Consider the following 23,056-nt stretch of genomic DNA (forward strand, 5'->3'; position numbering starts at 1 on the left):
CTGCCATAAAAAAAATTACCACAAACTTGGTGGCGTAAAACAATAGAAATATACTTTCTTACAGTTCTACAGTTCAGGCCTCCAAAATTAAGTTGTTGGCTGGGTTGGTTTCCTTTAGCAGTTTTGGGGGAGAATTTGTTCCTCTCCCCTAAGTTCTGGTGGCTGCCTGCAACCCTTGGAATTCTCCCTTGCCTCCTCCGGCTCCTGGTGGCTGCTGCAATTCATGGCATCTCTTGGCGTATAGATGCACCACTCCAGTCTCTGCCTCCATCTCCATCACATGGCCTTTCACTGTTACTGTGTGTCTCAAAGTCCCCCTCCTCCCTCTTATAAAGATGTCAGTCATTAGATGTAGGGTCCACCCTAAATCCAGAAGGATCTTGTCTTGAGATTCTTAGTTACATCTGCCAAGAACCTCTTTCCAAATAAGGTCACATTCACCGGTACTAGGGGTTTGGATTGGATGTACCTACCTCTCCCTGACTCTCCCCCTCACTGTGCTCCAGCCATGCTGAGGTCTTTTTGTTCTTCAAATACAGCAAGCTCATTCCCACTTCAGAGCTCTATCCTTGCTGTCCCCTCTGTGTGGGACATTTTTTCTGATCCTTACAGGGCCACTTCTTACCCATGGCTCAGAGCTCAGCTCAGATGGTCCCTTCTCACCGAGGCCTGTCTGTGTCACTCAGTCTAAGCGGACCTCCCTCCACCCCATCAGTTACTCTCTCCCACGATTCTACTTCGTCATCACAGAACACATCACTATTTGAAATTCTCCTGTGTATTTTTTAATTGTCTTTCTCTACTCCTTTTCCTCCCTGCATCTCCAGCACCTGCTACAGAACCTGGAACATAGTAGGTTCTTTAAAAAATCTTTGTTGACTGAGTGAATGAATTTTGAAGGAAGACAGAAATTGACCCAAAAGAAATACTCTCTAATGATAGAAGTACACATATAAGAGGAATTGATGTGTTTAGGGGATCTCCTAGGACCCTCACATTATTCTCACTCATGCTAGATCAGGGAGAAAAATGTCTGAGTCCCAAAGACTCATAAAGTATGACTGAGACCCCTGGGTTAAGTTGTCAGGCAGAGGTGCTCCAGATTTCTTTAACACTTTCCATTCTACGTAAGCAGTCTTTAGATTTAGAATCTTCTGGAACTGAGAGATTCCACCAGCTCTACAGAAGGCAAATACATGCCCCAAACTGTTAGTCCTTTTTGAGGATGAAGTCACTGGGTCCAAGTAGTCACCTGCCAGGGGTTGCCACATCTTATTTTCAGGTTAGGAGACACGTGCCTTGCCAGGAGACCTCCCCATTTCACTGACAGCACCTTCCAATCCTGAAGGGTTGAAAAGTCGCGTTGGTTGAAAAGCTAGTAGGGAAGAGGGCTGCTTCAGGGAGGTCTCAGATAGAAGAAGTCTTCCTGCAGGAACTCCAGGAACTCTGGGGCAGGCTCACTGGTAATCCCTCAAGCCTTGCCACTTCCATATTCCCGACAGAGCCCTGGGCAGAGGAAGAGAATGCCCAGCACCCTCAGGAGCGCACTCCTCCCAAACAGGCAGCTCAGGTTGAGAAAGAGTAGCTCCACTTCCACCTCTGAATGGAATGAAAGGAATGCTTTTCCTTTTGTCATCTCTGAGATGCCACTTAACCCAATTGCCTAGTTTCTTTCTTTTTTTTTTGACATGGAGTCTTGCTCTGTCACCCAGGCTGGAGTGCAGTGGCACAATCTCAGCTCACTGCAGACTCTGCCTCCTGCGTTCAAGTGATTCTCCTGCGTCAGCCTCCCAAGTAGCTGGGATTACAAGCCCGCACCACCATGTCAGGCTAATTTTTGTATTTTTAGTAGAGATAAGGATTTCACCATATTGGCCAGGCTGGTCTTGAATTCCTGACCTCAAGCGATCTGCCCACCTCAGCCTCCCAAAGTGATGGGATTACAGGCGTGAGCCACCACGCCCAGACTAGTCTAGAGAGAGAAAGAAACCAAGGCTCTGAGAGAGGACAGGAGTTGTCCATAGTCACAGAGCTCTATCAATGTTGATATATTAGGCACCTGCCCCATCATCAGAATAAACTGCTTACAAAGTACCTGTGCACGTGTGCATAATTTGTTTAATCTGGAAGAGGGCACTGGTTCTCCAGTCCTCCCTGTTCCTCTTAAACCAGGTCAAGGTCAGAATCAAAATGCCTGAGTCACTAGTACAAAAGGAATCATCAGTGAAAACAATTACAAGGTTGACTCCTTGAATTATAGGCTTCCTGAGGCACCCATGCCTGTCCCAGGTCTTTCCTGGATCCCCCAGAGGCAGCACACACCTCTAAGCAGTTTTCTAACCCCCAACCTAATTCCCATCTTGTTCCTTGGTGGTAGAAATAGATTGATCAGACAAACTAATTATGGTTGCATTCATGCAATCAGCATTTAATAAGCACCCGTTATCCCTACCAGTATGTGAGATACCGGGAGTCAAAAGTGAAAAAGACAGAGGCATAAACAAATAACGACAAGGCAGTGGAATAAATGGGATTCTGCCCTCGAAGGGTGCTATGTGAAGCACAAAGGCAGGAGCAATTTGTTCTTCGAGAGAAAACAGGAAAGTTCCATAAGTACGCCGAAGGCATCAGATGTGTGAAAGCACTATAAAGGGTTCCCTTACTGTTAGGTTGCCCCTCACAAGTGTTTTAACATGTCATTCTGAAAGAAGGAGCCATTGTGGGGATTTCGATCACAGGCAGGCTGGACATATCAAGTCACTGCACTTAGGATTCTGTTTATAAGGAAAAGTCACCCTGGAAAGAGGGCCCAGAATCAGATACAACTCTAATACTTCAAATAAATTTAGCAAGTGTTATCTGGGCACGGTGGCTCACGCCTGTAATCCCAGCACTCTGGGAGGCTGAGGCGGGCAGATCACTTGAGGTCAGGAGTTCGAGATCAGCCTGGCCAACATGGTGAAACCGTGGCTCTACTAAAAATACGAAAACTAGCCAGGGGTGGTGGTGCGAGCCTGCAGTCCCAGCTACTCAGGAGGCTGAGGCAGGAGAATCGCTTGAACCCAGGAAGTGGAGGTTGCAGTGAGCTGAGATCGAGCCACTCCAGCCTGGGCGACAGAGACTCCATCTAAAAATAAATTTATAAATGTTTTAAAAATAAATAAATAAATGTTTCTCAAACACTCATTATGTATCCAGTATTGTGTAGGGCACTCAGCTATGCCAGAGACTAACTTACCCAAACAAAGACATTCGAAATGTTTGGACATCAAATCTGAGACTTTGTTGTATTAACGATAAGTGCTGACTTCTTAATTGCCTGATTGAATTGCTTTCCAAGTCATTCCCCTTGGTTTCTCAACATTTGATTTGAAATTCTTTTCTCCCTGAGCTGATGAAATACATCCTTCTCTTGAGAATCCCCTACCTTTGTAACTTTGCAGTGTTTACTTTGTTCTTTCTTTCTTCTCCCTCCTGGTTAACTGGCAGGTCAACAGACTCAGTTCTTGGCCCTTATTTCTTCTCAGTTCTCCTGGGGACGCACTCCCTGCATTCCCACCTCCATCATCCCTCAGACACATTAACTGTCCTCCCCAGAGATCCCTCTGCCTCTCCTTCTTCTTCTCCCCTTTCCCCCTCCTCCTCCTTGACCCTCCCCAGCCCCAAACATGACCAGTGCTTTGTGGGAGCTCAATCAGTAATGGAATTGTGGCAGGGCACAGTCCCTCACACCTGTGATCCCAGTATTTTAGGAAGGCGAGGCATGAGGATCGCTGGAGCCCAGGAGCTGGAGACCAGCCTGGGCAACATGGCACAACCCCATCTCTATGATGATACCAGTGCTAGCCTTTCTTTTCTATCTCTACAATCACAACTCATTCCTAACAGAATTCCTGGTCTCCAGACTCACCCTACACATCATTGCCATATTCTTCTTCCTATAAATACCATAGGTTGTCTGCTCTCCTACCCCAAACCCTTTGATACTGCCCACTGAAAAATGGAGTTCATGCTCCTCCACAGGCTGGGCTTTGCCACCTGCCTAACCTTCGCTCTCTCCACGCCCCTTAACAGCGTGGCTGGGGCTCCAGCCAGCCTGCACCCTCCACCATTCCACAATAGGCAAGGCATCCCCTCATCCACTCCCTCAGCCTCTTTGCCCAAATGCCTGCACTGCCAGCTGAAATTGCCAGCAGTCCACTTAAACCCAGCCCTCACTGGTACCTGGAAGTCCTCTCACCACACCTCTATCTTTCCCTCCACAGGCCTTTTCTGATTGCTCTGAGGACAAATGCCCCCCTGCTCAGTATAATCCATTAGGATGGTCCACATCACACCCCACCTTGTACTGTGGTTACATTCCCAAATGTTTCCATTTCTCGGCTAAAGAACTGATGGAGACGAGGCTGGAGTCCTGGTACAGCTCCTAGCACAGAAGGATCTCGAAGTAATACCTTCTGAATGACTGTTGAATAAAAAGCTACTTTACTGTCCTTTTACTCAAGTGTTAGTCTTTTATTTTCAACTCTTTCTGTCCTTTTTCCATTTATATGCTGCCAAAGAATCTTGAGCAGAGTTTCAGGAGAGCACATTGAATGGGAATGAGTGAATAGGTAAGAGGCCAAGATAGAGGGAACTCAGGCATCAAGGGGTGGGCGGGGTCACTTGGTACTAGACGACTCAAGCTCTGATCTCTAGGTTAAAATCCTGACTTCACCACTTACTAGCTGTGTGACCTAGGGGATATAACCTCTCTGTGCTTTCATTGCCTCACCTATGACAGAGTTAATAGAAGTAGCTACCTCATATTGCTTTCGTGAGGATTAAATAAGTCAATGCATTAAAAAATAAAACTAAGTCAGGCACATAGCATTCTTATGACTATCATTCTTACTACTCCTACTGTTACTATTGCCTGATCCAGCATCCCTGAGGAGAGATACTGAGTGTCAGGATTTCCTCACCATTTTCCTAATTAATTCTTTCCTCCCCTGTTCACAGGATGACACTCCTGTCCAGGACACTAAAATGTGAAGAACAGCTCATTGTGCCCCAGTGATGAAGTTGCTGGACACATCTCTTTGCAAGTAGCAGCAACAGTCGTAGCAGCAGCAGACGAAGGCATTGCAGAGGCAGAATATGCTGAGAGTCTGGAGTCAGCCTGAAGACACAGGGTGGATTATTTCCTGGCCTCCACACCAAATGTTCCCTGGCAGATAGAGACTGGATCTGAGGGCAGCAGACTTTTATCAGTTTGAGTTTATGTCATTTGATGGAACTTACTGAAAACAATGCCGTGTGGCGATGAGTCCCAGGGGCACTGGTCAGCCTGTGGAGCCCTGGACGCTATCCACACTCACCCATCCCTGCAGCCGACCTCCAACCTCTGACCTCCGACCTGAGCTCTGATTTAGCTTATCAGATTTGCTTGGGTAAAGTTCCTTTTTATTGTTCTAAAGTGTTTACGGTTCTCAAATATCAGTTAAAAACTAATTTTAGGTGGCCATAAACATAAAATAGAAATCCTGTAAGTTACAGAAGACCCTAAATTGTATCAAAACCCTAGAGACAACTTTTCAACTTGGTCCAAATTTGAACTGGCCAACCAGTCTTTAAAACATTGGACTGGAAGAGATAATGATTAAAACATTTAAAAAAAAAAAAAAGTGTCTGCTCCATTCGCAGTAGCTTTTCCTGCCCTGTGCTTTTCCAGTTGGTGACCACCATGGGAGGTTGCTGCCTTGGCTCACTCCCTTCTCCTGCCCTTGAGAATGTGGAGAACTCCCATGGAGAGGCAGAATGGCAGGAGGTTTCATGTCCCGCATTGCATCTCCTCCTGAAAGCAAAGCAGTGATACCTGAATAATGGCAGCTGCCCAATTGATCCTGTGAGGATGAATTTGCATTTCCAGAATCCTTGAGTGTGGATTAGATGTTTCCTGGGAGGTGCCCTGAGTACCATGATGTGCAAGCTACATAATTAAAACATTTTTCTTAGTTTCCCTGGGAAGCTTTTCTTGACTCACAGCCCAGGTTCTTCTGGCCAACACAGGAGGAGTGAGTTGGGGTCTTTAGTCTCTTCTTATTGGGTAGCTCTTGCTTTAATATTCTGTTTGGTGAGTGTAGGAGGTTCTGCAAGGGACAGGGCGCCTGACTACCCAGTCTTTGACTTATATCCTCTCCCATCTTCATGCACTCCTGCTGAAAAATGTTAATCCAAATACACATTTAAACTTAGTGTTGGTCCTTATTCTGATCTGAGTATTTTAATGTCTCAATGTGCTGATTTGGTAGCTGGAAGAATTATTCTTCTGGAGGGCTGTTAGACTACATCCTACGCTGACTTCAGAAAACAGTCTCTCAGACAAAAAGGCCTTATGTCACCACTGGTACCTCAGTTTCCTCATCCCATTTACAGTTTTTCTAACTCCAGGGTAGTGTTTAGTGTTAATATTTGGGATTTTTTTTTTTTCAAAACTATTTTTAAGTAGTTTGTAATTTGTAACAAACTTGTAACCTGGTTGAGACTGATATTGTCATAGTTATGATAAACTTTGGATATTAGCAGAATTTGGGAAATGTGTGTGTCAATTATTTTGAGATCTATAAACTTGTCTAGCTAGCTCGCTAGCTTGCTATCAATCTAGCTACCATCCATTTATTGAGAGAGAAGTCTACCCCTAAACAATACTTGGTTTTATTTATATATGTCTTTGGGTTGTTTATACACATGCACTATCTGGGCAAGTACTTTGTGAATGTGTGCATGATTATGAGTGTGTGATGAAAAGGGCCACTTTACTTGAGGAAGGCATGGAATAGAAAGTATGAGATTTAGATATGAAAAATGAAACTGCATTTTTCTTTCTTTCTTTTTTTTTTTTTTTGAGACGGAGTCTCGCTCTGTCGCCCAGGCTGGAGTGCAGTGGCCAGATCTCAGCTCACTGCAAGCTCCGCCTCCCAGGTTCACGCCATTCTCCTGCCTCAGCCTCCCGAGTAGCTGGGACTACAGGCGCCCGCCACCTCGCCCGGCTAGATTTTTGTATTTTTTAGTAGAGACGGGTTTTCACCGTGTTAGCCAGGATGGTCTCGATCTCCTGACCTCGTGATCCGCCCGTCTCGGCCTCCCAAAGTGCTGGGATTACAGGCTTGAGCCACTGCGCCCGGCCAGAAACTGCATTTTTCTTCTGGAGGGTCTAAACATAGTAGCAGACAAGAAAGGGGCAGTAAAAATGACAAGAATGTGACATTGCGGGACCATGCTTGTGGGCATCAAAATACCTTTCTATCCCCCAGGTCTCCTGTTAGTCACATTATTTGGTCTACCTTGTGAAAAAAACAGAGGCCCCATTCCTAGGGCTTGTTCATCAATGAAGGGGGCTCTTGGCAGGGAACTCGCGAAGTGCAGGGACTGAGTTTTCTTAGTGCTGCAGCCCCACTGCTTAAAACTCTCCTTTCTCGAAGCAACCATGATCAGGTGTTTTATTTGCATGGTTGAAACTGCAACTTCTAAATTTGGGATTAAAGAAATTCATCTGTGTTTTAAGTAGCACAAAGTTATTAACAGGCCAGGAAGACTTTGTTTCTTTCAGGCTTTCTTAATGGGTTTGAAAGAAAACACTGATCCTTCTACATCAACAGAGCTAAAGAAAGAGTCAGAGTCATTCTTCCACTATCTTTATAGTCTAGCTTGAATTTCAAACTGTGTCCTTCCTTATTCCAGAGAGGCAGCAAGAAAAAAATCCTGGATGCTTTGAAGGGATCTGCCACTATTTAAAAGGGGGTTGGGATTCTGTTTCAGCTGCATGTGGAACTAGGTAAGCTTCAGGGGCCTCAGAACTCCATGCTCCTCACTGATGTCACCCTGAACAATGCCCAGTTTTTCATGCAGGTTTTGTCCTATGACCAGTTAACTACATGTTCAATAAATATATGTCAAAGAAATAAATGCGTGAAAAGGCGACCAGTCCATCATCTTCTGATTAGGTTTTCTTGATTAGGTATGTGTTTAGTACAGCCGAATGAATAAGTTCACCTAGCTGCTGGTGACAGAAACCCAACTCAAACTAGTTGATGAAAAACAGAACTATACAGATCAATGAATCTCTCCCCCTTTTTCAGTTTCATAGATCTGAAAAAAACAAACCTAAGTACAGTCACCCAAGTGATGCCAGGAATCTCTCATGGCATTGGTCTCTGCTTTCCCTCTTGTTGGCCGTATTCTTTTTTTTTTTTTAAATTATTTAATGAATTTTCCTTAATAGCTGCAGCCAAGGCTCGCTCACGCGAGCGCGCGCTCTCTCTCTCTTTTTCTTTTCTTTTTTTTGACATGAGACAGAGTCTCACTCTGTCACTCAGGCTGGAGTGCAGTGGCACAATCACAGCTCATTGCAACCTCTGCCTCCTGGATTCAAGCAATTCTCGTGCCTCAGCTTCCCAAGTACTGCAATTACTTTTGCACCAACCTAATAGCTCGGATTACAAGCATGCACCACCACGCCCAGCTAATTTTTGTATTTTTTAGTAGAGACCAGGTTTCACCATGTTGGCCAGGCTGATCTCAAACTCCTGGCCTCAAATGATCCTCCCGCCTCGGCCTCCCAAAGTGGGATTACAGGCATAAGCCACCACGTCCAGCTGGTCATATTCTTAAGCAGGTTCTTCCCAGTCCGCAAACCCAGTGAAAGGGCTTACTCTTTCCCCATTACTGTGGGGAAAAAATCCTGTAGAGGCTTTCCATAGGCCCTATGCCCTGAATCAATCGTTACAACCAAGGAGATGCAGAGACTGCGTGCCCTTTCCTGGAGCTAGGAGCTAGGTGAGTCAATCCTGCACTGTCTCTACAAGGCCTGCAAAGGCAAGCAAGAAGATTCCCCAAAGTGAAATCAGAGTGCCGTTACCAAAAGAAGCTATGAAGGCAGGCAAAAAACAACAGCTGTTTCCCACGGGACAAAACCCGAAACACCCAATTCCATTGTTTGCTTCAAAATTAAATTTTATTTGACCCCAACTAATTCCAGTCAAGTTTTTGCTCGATGGACCAGGTGAAGAAAAGGATAAAAAGAATGTCTCTATATAATGCATGATCAGGTGGTTTATGAAGATGTCAAAAGCACTGAACAAAATCCAAATGCTCACATAAAATGGGATTAGGTTTCATAAGCCACCCAAGAAAATCAGTCTCATTTTTTATATAATAATGTATTACTGTGCCCAGAGCTAACCTGTAGCTCTAGGGGAGTACAATGTGTTTGTATTATTCTTCATTGTACACAGTGCCTCAGATATGGTAAGTACTCAATAAATATTTGTTAAATAATGAATGACTGAATTGATTTAAGAGCTGAGATGGGATTTTTTTCAACAATCATCCCTGCTTAACACCTCTCTTAACTGATAGCAAACACCTGAAATGTCCTCATTAGCTTCCTTCAATATGCAAATACTTCTGAGAGAGATCATTATTTGAAGCCTCCTTTGTCATTTATACCTAGGTGTGAGAAGTTTCTTGAGACCCTTCCCAGAGGGGGTCACAAAAGAGGAGCAAAGTGCACAAAATTCTAGGGTCAGGAGACACACTTTTCTGCCTTCCCAGTTTTGTTGGGGTAACCCAGGCTCTCCACGAGCCCTGTGCTGGATGTCCTGATCACAGTGGCTATGGATGCTGACAAGAGACCATTATTCCAGTTTTGCCCTCAAATCCCAGGAGAGCTGTGGGAATTCCAGCGAAGTCTCACTGTGGTCAAATGGGGCAGGAAACTGGTTCTTTGAGACTCCTCAGAGGAGGAAGACATGATGAATGTATTACATGCCTCAGAGGGTAAAGGAAGCCAAAAGAGTAAAACCACCCACATCCAAAACAGGAACTAAGAGACGTCTTACACATCCTCCTAATCCTGAAAAGCTGTGGGGCTTCTCCATGGGAGCTGGAGCAGCCAGGAAGACACTATGAAGGAAGAGGTCAGAAAAGGCTAGGATTCTGGGCAGGCGCGGTGGCTTATGCCTGTAATCCTAGCACTTTGGGAGGCCAAAGTGGGTGGATCACTTGAGGCTGGGAGTTCAAGATCAACCAGCATGGTGAAGTCCCGTCTTTATTACAAATACAAAAATTAGCCGAGTCTGTTGGTGTGCCTGTAATCCCAGCTACTGGGAACTCTGAGGCAGGAGAAACGCTTGAACCCAGGAGTTGGAGGCAGCAGTGAGCTGAGATGATGCCACTGTACTCCAGCCTGCATGACAGAGTAAGACTCGGTCTCAAAAAAAAAAAAAAAAAAAAAAAAAAAAAAAAAGAAGGCTAGGATTCCCCCTGAGTACTCCTGTAAGTAATGACTCTAGTCCTTCATGATGTAATTTTACATAGAAATTTGAGAAAGTGGCCGGGCGTGGTGGCTCACACCTGTAATCCCAGCACTTTGGGAGGCGGAGGCGGGTGGATCACCTGAGGTCAGGAGTTCGAGACCAGCCTGGCCAACATGGTAAAACCCTGTCTCTACTGAAAATACAAAAATTAGCTGGGCATGGTGCCACACATCTGTAATCCCAGCTACTCCAGGGACCGAGGCAGGAGAATCGCTTGAACCTGGGAGGTGGAAGTTGCAGTGAGCCGAGATGGTGCCATTGTACTCCAGCCTGGGTGACAGAGTGAGACTGTCTCTAAATAAAAAAAAAAGAAAAAGAAAAGAAAGAAATTAGAGAAAGTTACTCTAACTTGGGTAAACCCTTAAGTCAGTTACCACACTTACCAGTTTCTTCTGTTTTAAAGAATGAGTAGACTGAATTGCACTTTAACCAGCATGCAGAAACAAAATTCTAGAATAATTATGTGATTGGTACTCAAAGGATGGATATTACCAAGACACAGATACTCATTCCTCTCCAAGAAAACAATAGCCTCTTCAAACAATAGGACCTCCAACACTAGTCACTGCTGTTTGACTATCTAAGGAAGCCACGCGTACTAGACGGTGCCAGGCACATCCCCATCACAGCTACACCTGGCCTCTCAGGAGTGATACAAACAGGCTCATTGACCACCTCTGGAAGCAGAAGGGATGGAGAAGCACAACAGGGCCTGCTTTACATTGCTTCTAATTCTGTGTCTCTATTCATTCTACCACAAAAAAAGAAATGCAGTTTTAAGACCCCTGTTTTCTTTGTGGCTTAAAAATGTTAATTATCCTTATTTTTTTCTCATTGTAAAAGCAATGCATCTTTCTTTTAGAAAATTGGTGGGGGGAAAGAAAAAATTTTAAGAAGCAAATAAAAAAGTATTTTTAAGTCCACTCTCCAGGGATAACTAATGTTACTATTTTATGGATTTTCTTCTTTTTTTTTTTCAGTGCATTATATACGTTTGTTTTAATTCTTGGTTGGTGCAAAATTGGGATTTTACTATATCTAATTTTCTCTTTCTTTTTTGTAACATGCTGTCATGAGCATGTCTTCATAAAGAATCACAAGTTTGATCATGAAAACGATACATTTTTGTGTTAACCAGAAACATCTGACCAGAACTAGCTCTGTATAAAACAGAGGGTAATAAGATAAACAGGTAATAAGATTCCCTGGTAGAAGTGAAGGTGTCCTAGTGGAGAGCAGTTCTTTCACAATCTAGATCTAAGATTCATATTATCCCTCCGACCTCATGTACTCTCAAAACTTAAAAACAAGCAAAACCTTTTGAATGAAAAATGAAGAGGCTGAGGGAGTTCCAAGAATTCATTAATAGTGGTTCAATGAAGGGACTGCAAAATTCAGAGGGACACATGATCTAAACCTCGTAAAAAGGATCATTGAGGGAAACCAAATAGAAATGTATTTAGTAACACGTAGCTGAAGCTTTTGCTGGATATTGGACTAGAATCTGGAAAAAGACACGAATTTTCAGTCAGATCCAAGTTTCTGTTTAAATTGGAGGAAGGCTTGCTGTGGGTGACACAAGCCTACCAAGACAACTGCCATGGCCTTCTCGTACACAAGCAGCAAACAAGGCTCAGCATATGAGCATGAGGCCAGTCCTGTGTGCCAAGTTAGCGAGAAGGTTCCTTGGAGTAGTGAACCCATGTAATTAATTGTATTCTCATTTCTAAGGACTGACCTTGCTAGACAGAGCCAAGTCTGCACCACTTAAGCCTAAATTGGGTAAGAATTCAGTGGCCAGCAAATCTTAGTTATTAAATAGTCACTGAATCCTCATTACAAGTGATTTAAATGCCCATTCACAGTTTCAATAATGTCATCCTGGAGTTATTCTAATCATCTCCTAATGGATTTACTAGTTTTCTAATTTCTTTTACTCCCTTTTACACCTCTGACCCCAAGTCAAAATTGTTGTTGTCAATAATACTTTTAACATTATCACCATTCTCAAAAGCTTTGATGCCATCAAAACCCTTAAATGAAATTAAAAGATGAAATCATGGGCTTTAAAGTTCTCCAAGAGCCACTGGTCCTCTTCTTCCACATTTCCATCTTACTTGTTAACCAGCCAAGCCACGCTCCTTAGCACATAATTGCATCAAGAATTATAAAAGTGGCCAAGGACCAGTGTTTATCCCTGTGACCAGACCAACTCTGGGATTGTGTTCTAGGGAAATATAATCCAAAGTACATATAAAGGGGCCGGGTGCAGTGGCTCATGCCTGTAATCCCAGCACTTTGGGAGGCGGAGGTGGACAGATCACTTGAGCCCAGGAGTTGGAGACCAGCCTGGGCAACATAGTGAAACTCCATCTCTACAGAAAAATACAAAAATATTAGCCAGGTGTCGGTGAACTAGCCAGGTGTAGGTGGCACATGCCTGTCCCAGCTACCTGGGAGACTGAGGTGGGAGGATCACTTGAGCCCAGGAGGTTGAGGCTGCAGTGAGCCATGATCGCACCACTGCACTACAGTCTGAGTGACAGAGTGAGACCCTGTCTCAAAAAAAAAAAAAAAAAATTATATACACAAAATTTCAATGAAATGTTTGACACCACTTACTTATCATACAGTGGAAGAATAATTAAGAAAAGGATGTGCCATTAACTTGATGGGATACTATGAAGCCATTACAAACAACTTAAAGGAATGGAAAAGCAGACTTGCGAACTTATTTTCATTTTTTATCCCTCTCCCCAGGCTTGGGAAATTAAAACAACAACGAACAAAAACAAACAAACAAAAAACACTTGAGAGTGTATACTCAGCAAAGATAAAAGAAGTGTCCAGCTCTGTCATGTACCACGCATATGGTGAGTGGCAGGAATGAGTCAGAGCTCCCAGGAGTGGGATGAGCTCAGGCAAGGCAGAGAGAGCCCCAGCGAAGGCACGCACACTCTCAAAGGGAAAGAGGGTGACACTTTAGCTGCTCAGGACTTGCCCTAATGAAAACTCTCTCCCCAACCTTCCCCACCCTTGACCACCCTCAACCTACCAAACTGTGTTAAAAGCAATATCCAGTCGGGCGCGGTGGCTCAACCCAACACTTTGGGAGGCCGAGAAAGGCCGACCACGTGAGGTCGGGAGTTCGCGACCAGCCTGACCAACATGGAGAAACTCTGTCTCTACTAAAAATACAAAATTAGCCAGGCGTGGTAGCCCATGCCTGTAATTCCAGCTACTCGGGAGGCTGAGCGGGGAGAATCCCTTGAACTTGGGAGACAGAGGTTGCGGTGAGCTGAGATCGCACCATTGCACTCCAGCCTAGGCAACAAGAGCGAAACTCCGTCTCAAAAAAAAAAAAAAAAAAAAAGAAAGAAAGAAAGAAAAGAAAAAAAGCAATATCCAGTTCTCACACCTTAGGTCAGTGGGAGGAAGAAAAGTGGTCTCAGACAAGCAGAGGGTGTCAATAGTTTTACGCACTTCCAAACAAATAGAAGGCGTAGCCAGGGCTGCCCACCTTAGACCTGGGCCCTGTACCAGCCAGCGACAGGGCTTTGCTCTCTACAGCGCCAGAGTGGGCTAAAGAAAGGTTTTTCAGTGCTCGCTGTCTGTTCTGAGGTGTCTTCGCTGCATTTCCCCTGTTACGCTCCCTACGGGCATGAACCCTGGTCCTGACCTCCTATGGCTAAGTGTCGTCCCAAAAGCTCACTGACATTAAAAGGAAGGGAGGGAGAGAGAGAAAAGAGCAGAGAAGCGGGTGCACGTGGGAAGCTCTCGGTTAGCAGGTGAGAGGGCAAAAGCACCACCAGGACCTAGAAGAACGGTCTGCCCAAGCTACAGAGCAATGGGTTCCTTTTACGCTAAACTGAAAGTAGCCTAAGAATGCAAGAGTGTTTTAGAAATAAGGGACCTCTGCAACTTGGCCACAAACTGCAAGGAGCCGGAGTGCAGGGTGGCGGGCGGGAGTCGTGGGGCGGGGGGAAGCGGTGAGAGCAGTCCGAAAGCAGGCAAGACGAGCTAGACCCCCAGGCCGGGAAACCACACCCGCGGGAGACCCGGCACTCGGACTCCAGCTCCTCTGGGCGGAAGGGCCGTAGGGCAGGCTCAGATTTTCTGCTGGATGGGAGGGAGGAGACCGGGCCCACTGCCACTGCCCTCTCTCCTCCAACCTACCAAGGTACCAATCTTCTCCCCCACTCTCCAGTCCCTTTTATACGCCCCAGCCCCCAGTTCTCCCACCCTCCAGGACCTCGGGAGTTCCTAGACCAGCGCCACCGCCAGCTCCTAGCCCTGTGGACGTATGTGAGCGACTTAACATCTCTGAGCCTCAGTTTCCTCATCTGCAAATGGAGATACAATGGCACCTAGGTGATTATTACGAATATCAGGTGAGTTCAATACAAGCAAAGGGCTTAAAAGAGTGCATTACCCCCAAATGAAGGTTCGGGGAGTTAACTTAATATTCACTCTTTAGTCTCCCACCACCCCTTTCTTAGCCAGGATTCGGGTATTCCCTTCCCTCGCCCGAGTTCCCCATCCTCATTCACCGACCCAGTCGCGGAGCGAGCAGGCCCAGCTCTGCGTGCACTGACGCGCTGGGCGGGGCGTGGCCAAGTGCAGAGGTCCCTTATTTCGAAAACACTCCTGCATTCTTAGGCTACTTTCAGTTCAGCGTAAAAGGAATCCATCGCTCTGTAGCCTGGTCAGGGCGTTCTTCCAGGTCCTTGTGGTGTTTTGCCCTCTCACCTGGACGGGCGACCTGGCACCGGGCTGCGTACTGAGGCGCCCTGCCCCCTGCGCACTTTCCTCGGCCGGTACTCCCGGCGCCCGCCAACACTGCGAGTAGAACCGCCGGGGCCAGCCCGGGCTCCGGAAGGCGGCTTCCGGGAGCGCGTGAGAACGTGGAGGCCCTGCCGGCGATGGGGGGTTGGAACGGCCGGACCAGGCAAAAGCCTGTCCCTCCCTGCTCCTCCACGCGGCTGGGCGGTAAGCGCTCCGGACCAGAGGCTTAGGGAATCAGAGGACACGCAGCAGAAGGGTCGCAGGTTGTGGTTGTTCGGAACGTGAGGCGAGAGGCGGAACAAGGCTGAAGGGAAGCGCTGAGAGCGCCCTTGCCGAGAGCGGCTCGTTGGTCTAGGGGTATGATTCTCGCTTCGGGTGCGAGAGGTCCCGGGTTCAAATCCCGGACGAGCCCAGGCTTTTACCCCACCCACCTACACCCAAAATTTAAAAACAGATTTTTCCCCCCTGTCCCCCATATTCCATTCAGAAACTTAAATGAAAGCATACTGGTCCCATGAGCTCAAATGTTGATCCCCTTTGTGTTTTGAAGCGAAGGACCATGTGAGCTCAATTAATACAACATATGGTTACTGTACGCCCAAGGGCAACGCATTCAAATTGCTTTGTACCATGTAAAACACACACTTGAAAAACAGACGCCTAGTGCGGAATCCTGTGCACGCCTTTAACTCCTCCAAACGAGCAGGGGGCGTCATGGATTAGCAGGTCCCGGGGTTCGGGAATGAGCATTTCCGAGGAAAGGGGCGCTCGGGAGATACCCCCCCGGTGCTGGGCACTGTCGTGGATGAGTTTAAACCACGCCATAGGCAACCAAGAGCAGATCTCCCGATGTCTCTGTACATGCGCTGCATCCAGGAATAGACAGGTAGGAACAACGTTTTCATAGTACAATACTACATTACTAGCAAACTTTTTGCATTTTCAAAATGAGGCCTTTTAATGGTATTCCAACGTGGAGTGTGCTCCAAGTTTCTAAAAGTCTCAATTTTGTGTTTTACTCTGGTCAACCTGTGTTTATTACGTAAAAGAGGGCTCGTCCGGGATTTGAACCCGGGACCTCTCGCACCCTAAGCGAGAATCATACCCCTAGACCAACGAGCCGACATGCTTCTGGTTTGCCGTCATCGCTGAGGAATGCATAGCTATTTAGTCAGGCGCCCTCATGTGGTTGTTCGCATGTTAGGATTCGATCTTTCGGTTGTGTTTGCTTTCTAGAGATGATGCGTTTTCAATTTTCTTTCTTTTCTGTTTTGCTCTTTAAAAATCAGTAACACAGAAGAAAGCAAAGTAGTTGTCACTATCAGTATAATATCGACCTGTTATTTCGAAAACTGTAATTTTATTTCTATTCATGGCTAATAAATGGCTCTGAGTGTGGGACAATGTCACTGTGGCAGATTCCAGACTCTCTCCGTTACTGGGTCCTGGATGTTTCATTCGTTCTCTTTCGCACTTTTCTGTAATGTTGAAATCTCGGTTTCTTGCCGATATTTTTTATTGTAGTATTCAAAGCCCCACCTATTTAGCCTTGAGAATTCTCATCTCTGTTTTTACTCAGTGTTCTCTTCAGCTGGAAAACCTGTTTGCTTTTGGATAAATCCCAAACTCTAACCTTCCCAGAAAAAGATCCTTTAACATATCAAAACCAATTGTATGTGGTAAATAACTGGGTTTCAATCTTATCTCCTCTAACTGTAACTTCCTAGAGTGCAAGACACCTACACCAACACTGATTTGTACTGTAGAATTGGTAACCAATTGTGTGATTGCTGTTCGATTGTCCCAATATCTTTAATTAGATATAGTAGGCATGGCTTCTTAACTATATTTTAAATTCTTTTTTTTTCTTTCTTTCTTTTTTTTTTTTGAAACGGAGTCTCGCTTCGCTCTTTCACCAGGCTGGAGTTAAGTGGTGTGATCTCGGCTCACTGCAACCTCCGCCCCCTCCGCCCTCCAGGTTCAAGCGATTCTCCGCCTCCGGAGTAACTGGGATTAGAGGCGCAGGCCACCACGCCCAGCTAATTTTTGTATTTTTAGAAGAGACGGGTTTTACCATGTTGGCCAGGCTGGTCTCGAACTCCTGACCTCAGCTGATCCACCGTCCTCGGCCTCCCTAATAGGATTACAGGCGTGAGCCACTGCCCCCCGCCTAAATTCTTTTTTTTTTTTTTTTTTTTTTTTTTGCGACGGAGTCTCGCTCTGTCGCCCAGGCTGGAGTGCAGTGGTGAGATCTCAGCTCACTGCAAGCTCCGCCTCCTGGGTTCATGCCATTCTCCTGCCTCAGCCTTCCGAGTAGCTGGGACAACAGGCGCCTGCCACCAGGCCCGGCTAGTTTTTTTGTATTTTAATAGAGACAGAGTTTCACCGTGTTAGCTAGGATGGTCTCAATCTCCCGAGGCCCGCCTCGGCCTCCCAAAGTACTGGGATTACAGGCGTGAGCCATCGCGCCCGGCCCTAAATTCTTAAATACTTAGCATTGAGGCTTACCATAGGAAAGCTAGCGCTCAATGAATAATTCTGAATGGCTACAATTTGTCCCAAATTCCTTAACAATAGAAATTTTAGGTGTTTTGTTTGTTTGTTTTGTTTTTTGATACAGGGTCTCACTCTGTCACCCAGGCTGGAGTGCAGTGGCATGATCATGGCTCACTGCATTTTAGTACTTTTGTTACCGGAAAAAGGGATCTTCACCCAGACCTAGAGAGAGGGTTCTTGGATCTCGTGCAGGAAAGAATTCAGGTTGAGTTGCAGAGCGTAATGCAAGAAGCAGGTTTATTGGAAACTACTCTTACAGAGCAGGACATCCTCAGAAAGTAGGAGGAGAAACACCCTGTCCTTAAGTTTTTCTTACATAGTGATCTTACCTATGTAAAAGCTAAGCTAAGCTGTGCCTACATGCGGGTGAGCAGACAACATGACAAAATTTGTTACTCTATTTATTTATTTTTTTGAGACTGAGTCTGGCTCTGTCTCCTAGGCTGGAGTGCAGTGGCCGGATCTCAGCTCGCTGCAAGCTCCGCCTCCCAGGTTTACGCCATTTTCCTGCCTCAGCCTCCCAAGTAGCTGGGACCGCAGGCGCCCGCCACCTCGCCCGGCTAGTTTTTTGTATTTTTTAGTAGGGACGGGGTTTCACTGTGTTAGCCAGGATGGTCTCGATCTCCTGACCTAGTGATCCGCCCGTCTCGGCCTCCCAAAGTGCTGGGATTACAGGCTTGAGTCACCGCGCCCGGCCTACTCTATTGATTTAAAGAAGACAATTATTGACATTTTAGTGTGTGAATACATAAAAGCATAACTATGATATCTTAAAGGCATGTATTGCTGTGGATATTAGGACATTTGGACTTCTTGCTGTTGTAGGAGTGGGTCCTAGAGATCTTCAGGCTGTTTACTTAACTATAAACATCCCATGACTATGGGTCGTGGCAGGCAAGGAGTGTGCCTTCTTAGTCCTAAAATGGAGCCGAACTTAAAATGGCGTTATTCTAGCTTTCCTAGAATTCTGCTTCCATATCACGTTGACAAACACGTTGATAAACAGTAATTGTGAATTGTCATTCTAGCAAATAACCAACCAGATAGGAAACGAGTAGACAGAGTGACTATCCTAAATAGACCTATTCATTAATTTTATTTCATGTGTCATGCATTCATCGGTTTGTTCATTCATTCATTGCTCATTCTTTTTTATCTTTTTCCGAGACAGAAATCTTGCTCTGTCACCCAGGCTGGAGTGCAGTGGCGCAATCTCAGCTCACTGCAACCTCCGCCTCCCGGGTTCAAGCAATTTTCCCGCCTCAGCCTCCCCAGTAGCTGGAATTACAAAAGGCCGGCACCAAATGTATTTTTAGCAGAGACGGGGCGGTGGGGGCGGAGCGGGGTGTTTCGCCATGTTGTCGAGGCTGTTCTCGATCTGACCTCGTGATCCGCCCGCCTCGGCCTCCCAAAGTGCTGGGATTACAGGCGTGAGCCACCGCGTCCGGCCTGCTCATTTTTCAACAAACATTTAACGACAAGTACTGTGTGGCCGACTTCAAACTGTCAACTTTCTTCCTATGGTTTGACAACAGAAAATTATAGAAAATCTAGCACTGTCTTCACCCTTCTTTGTTTCATTTCAAACTGCCCTAACTTGAGTCTTCAGTTCTTAGGGCTCCAGGAAAGGAGGGAGGATAAGAATACCCTGTACAATGTTAACAAGTTCTAGATTGCCAGGATTGTGTATTCATCAAAATCTAACTGGAAAAAAATATGCCCTGGACACCTAAGAAGTTTATACTGCTTTTCTCCTTAAAATGAGGAAGCCATAGAATATAACTGGTTAGAGAAAATAATGTAACCACTTCAGATATCTGAAAGCCTCAGTCTCAAGAAGTGTCCCTGCTCGCTCTCTTTTCCCATTTGAATTTACTATCGCTATTATCATTTTAGGTTTTTTTCCCCCAACTTCTACTTCTCTCTAATCATTAAAAGGAACTTGTCTTTTACTCGGCAGACCAAATACTTGAGTATTTCATTTGACTGTCATAACAATGATGCAGAAAGACTGACAATAACAAAACTCAGAATATCGATTGCTTCATTGACAGTGGGAAACATCCTTATTTGGTAGCAGAAAGGCCTGCGCTATCTGTCCAGGCACATGCTTCCCTAGAATTAGGTCCTTGTGAAGCAGATGCAGTACACAGATGGTTGCAGGGCCCAGGAAGACAGTGTATCTTGAGGAAAATTCTATCCCAGCTACAGTGAATTTAGAAGTCTGGCAACACAGCCTTCTCCTGTAAGAATTAACACCTCCCTAAGGACCCTTTTACCCTTGTTCCCCCGAATTGGTGTCTCTGTGCCCAGGGGCAGGAGACACTAGAACTCTAATTTTCCAATTTTCAAAATTTTCTAGCAACAATGCTTCTGGATTAAGACATTCTTTGTGAAACTGATTTGGCTACAGGCAAATCTTTCTCAAGGTGGCCCGGGATTCCTCTTTGAATCTGTCTGATTGTTATCTGTGAGGAGTCAAATTCTCAGGGTTCCTGGAACAACACTCACATTCCAGTTTTCCTCTGGCAACAGATCTTGAAGACAAGGATAGACAGGCTAGAAATTGAGACTCTTTTTCTCTTCATTATATTCTCATCCAATTTACATCCAGTCCTGTAGTTCTTTTTGTGAAATGTCTCTCAAATCCTGTCTTCTTATCCCCACTGTCAATACCTTATTTCCTGCCCTCTTCATTCTTGCCCTGCTGCAGTGGTTACCTTTTTAAAACACAGATCTGAACTTCCTACACCCCTTTCACCACTCTCCACTGCCTCCAGAAAAAACAACTCAAGGCTCTTCAAAATATGACCGCAGCCTCCTTTCCTGGCATTCTGTCTTCCCCTCCTCCCCTCACTCCCCTCAAGTTGCAAACCTGATGTTTCTCACACTTGGTAGGTGGTTTCATTTCTCGATGAGTGTGCTTTTCCTGTTTTCTCGGTTCTCTGAGTTTTCTTTTCCTGTTTTCTCTCTGGTGAACTTTTATTCATCGGTTCTCTGAGTTTTCTTTTTCTTTTCCTGTTTTCTCTCTGGTGAACTTTTATTCATCCTTGGTGAATCTTTCTAGATGCTTCTTGGGCCAGTGGATTTTGGGAGAGCAAGGTATATGTGGCTGAGGTACATCACAATCAGCAGAGAAGCTTTAAACACTGCTGAGTGTCACTGTCTCTGCTGGCTTTGGGTTTCATCCTTATTCACTCTTCCCACCCCGCTTTTTTTTTTTTTTCCGAGACGCAGTCTGGCTCTATCGCCGAGGCTGGAGTGCAGTGGCGCCATCTCGGCTCACTGCAAGCTCCGCCTCCCGGGTTCACGCCATTCTCCTGCCTCAGCCTCCCGAGTAGCTGGGACTACAGGCCCCCGTCACCACGCCAGGTAAGTTTTTGTATTTTTAGTAGAGACGGAGTCTCGCCCTGTCGCCCAGGCTGGAGTGCAATGGCACGTGATCTTCTCTCACTGCAGCCTCCGCCTCCCAGGTTCAAGCGATTCTCCTGCCCCAGTCACCCGAGTAGCTGGGTATAGTCGGGCAGCGCGCCACCATGGCCGGCCAATTTTTTTGTATCTTTTAGTAGAGACAGGTTCACCACGTTGGCCAGGCTGGTCTCGAACTCATGACCTCGTGATCTGCCTGCGTCGGCCTCCCGAAGTGCTGGGATTACAAGTGTGAGCCACCGCGCCCAGCCCTCATTTTTACTCGAGTACTTGTTTGTGTACCCCTAGTAGAGGATGTGCTTCTTGAGAGTAAAGCCCAGGCGTTCTACATCCATGGTTCAATTAATGCATTGGTATCTTTTCCAACCTATGGCATGTAAGACACACTTCAAAAGGATCTGCTGAGAGAAATAGGGCGAAGTGGTTCTGGTATTTTTTTTTAGTTTTTTTTCTAATGTTCTTATAATTTTGCTGTACTACAGTGTTAGCTAAAACAGCACAGCTATCAGGAATGGCATTGTTAAGACTGACCTTAGACAAAACCTTGAAGTGACAGGTTGCATTTTGGGTTCTCACCATACTCTTCCCCGGCTCTTGTCCTAATTGTCTAAAGCTTGTTTCCCTTCCTCACCGTATCAGCCTCCCACCTGAATCTTCCCTGTTCCTCTTTCACACTCATCTTTCTTGTGCCCCTGTCCCTCCATTTTTCCCTTTTGTAAGTCATTTTCATAAGAATCCTTCCAAATACTTCCCCTACTGATTGGACAACCCGTAGGTGGCAGACTGTTCTGGGCCAAGGTAACCAAGTTGAGCAGGGCCAGCAATCAGTGTCGGGAACTTCTGCAGGGCACTTCAGAATCAGTGTCGGGGAACTTCGGCATTCTATTTTTCACGGACACAGACAGGAACACTGAGATGCAAAAGCAAAACAATCAAAAAGCATTTTTATTTGTTTTCCAGGTAGTAGGAAACCCGAGTTCCAGATTCCCATCCTTCTGAAGCCAGGAGGGAGGTTCCTAAGAGGAGGTTAGGACAAGATGGAGACTTCTTTTTAAACTAGCAGATTTCGCAAATTGCGACACATACATTATCTAGTCCACGCAAAGGACAGGCCTTGGGGACAGGGCAAGGGGAACGTGTTCCACCTGCACGACTGAATTAGAAGTCTCTCCCCCATCAATTGAACGCCTCACTATTTTTCATTCTGTCTTTTCTTTCTTTTTAAGGTAAATGAATTGCTTCTTTTTCGTTAGGTGAGGCCGGCAGAGACCAAGAAGAGCTGAAGCGGAGGCGAGGTTAGTACCCAGCAAAGACCCGTGGCGAGGAGAGACAATGAAGAGGACCATGGGACTGGACCCTGAGAAAGGCAAAGGAGACGCTGGCTGGCTGGGCCCGCAGGCGGACAGCCACGCAGGCAGGCGGAGGGCTCGGCTCGGCCTGGGACCGCTGCAGACCCGGCCTCCGCGCGGGGCCAAGCCGCCTGGGTGGGACCGAGGAGGCGGGGCCTTCCCCGTGGACGGGTGATGGACAGACTGTCTCTCCAATCGCGTCCTTAAAAGGGCGAGGGCAGGCCAATGAGCGGACAGCGAGGGCCGGAGCCGGGCTGAGGCTTGGGTGCAGAGCTGGCGAGCCGCGGCTGGGGCCGGAGTGGGGAGCGCAGCGTGGAGGTGCCACCCGGCGCGGGTGGCGGAGAGATCATCAGAACAGTCTTCCCCAAGCCGAGCCAACCTCAGCGGGGACCGGGGCTTAGGGGCGCGGCGGCGGCGACTGCAGCGGTTGGACGATGGCAGCGGCCGCCGGAGCCGGGGCGGTGATTGCAGCCCCAGACAGTAGTCGCTGGCTGTGGTCGGTGCTGGCGGCGGCGCTCGGGCTCTGTGAGTGATGCCAGGACCAGGGCTGGGGCCGGGTAGGGGGGCTCCCGGGCCCGG

General features: G+C 46.4%; 2 protein-coding genes and 2 non-coding genes across 20 annotated transcripts in view; 3 read left to right on the plus strand and 1 right to left on the minus strand.

The window, feature by feature from the left end:
• The window catches only part of RCSD1 (RCSD domain containing 1), a 76,113-nt gene extending 69,544 nt beyond the window's left edge, over positions 1–6,569 (plus strand). For 5 of the 9 annotated variants that reach the window (XM_077999310.1, XM_077999320.1, XM_028850097.2 and 2 more), the window contains 2 exons: positions 4,266–4,447; positions 5,002–6,569. In XM_077999310.1, coding sequence (XP_077855436.1) covers positions 4,266–4,430 — 165 coding nt within the window. In that variant the 3' untranslated portion in view covers positions 4,431–4,447; positions 5,002–6,569. The remainder of the gene's footprint in view (positions 1–4,265; positions 4,448–5,001) is intronic. The other 4 variants (XM_077999330.1, XM_077999351.1, XM_015125288.3 and 1 more) reach the window with 1 other exon arrangement.
• An 8,457-nt stretch (positions 6,570–15,026) lies between these two features.
• The window catches only part of MPZL1 (myelin protein zero like 1), a 71,069-nt gene continuing 63,039 nt past the window's right edge, over positions 15,027–23,056 (plus strand). For 5 of the 9 annotated variants that reach the window (XR_013416192.1, XR_013416194.1, XM_001089242.5 and 2 more), the window contains exon 1: positions 22,745–23,002. Coding sequence is in view for 4 of the 9 variants with exons in the window: in XM_001089242.5 (XP_001089242.1) it covers positions 22,912–23,002 (91 nt within the window). In the remaining 5 variants the exon portion in view is untranslated. Of the gene's footprint in view, positions 15,348–21,853; positions 21,927–22,381; positions 22,424–22,744; positions 23,003–23,056 lie in introns of those variants that run through there. The other 4 variants (XR_013416189.1, XR_013416190.1, XM_077999367.1 and 1 more) reach the window with 2 other exon arrangements.
• On the plus strand, positions 15,484–15,555 carry TRNAP-CGG (transfer RNA proline (anticodon CGG)). The gene has a single exon. It is a non-coding gene; the product is annotated as a tRNA-Pro (tRNA).
• On the minus strand, positions 16,194–16,265 carry TRNAP-AGG (transfer RNA proline (anticodon AGG)). Its single transcript has one exon. It is a non-coding gene; the product is annotated as a tRNA-Pro (tRNA).

This window comes from Macaca mulatta, chromosome 1 (assembly GCF_049350105.2).
Source record: "Macaca mulatta isolate MMU2019108-1 chromosome 1, T2T-MMU8v2.0, whole genome shotgun sequence".
Taxonomy (NCBI): Eukaryota; Metazoa; Chordata; class Mammalia; order Primates; family Cercopithecidae; genus Macaca; species Macaca mulatta.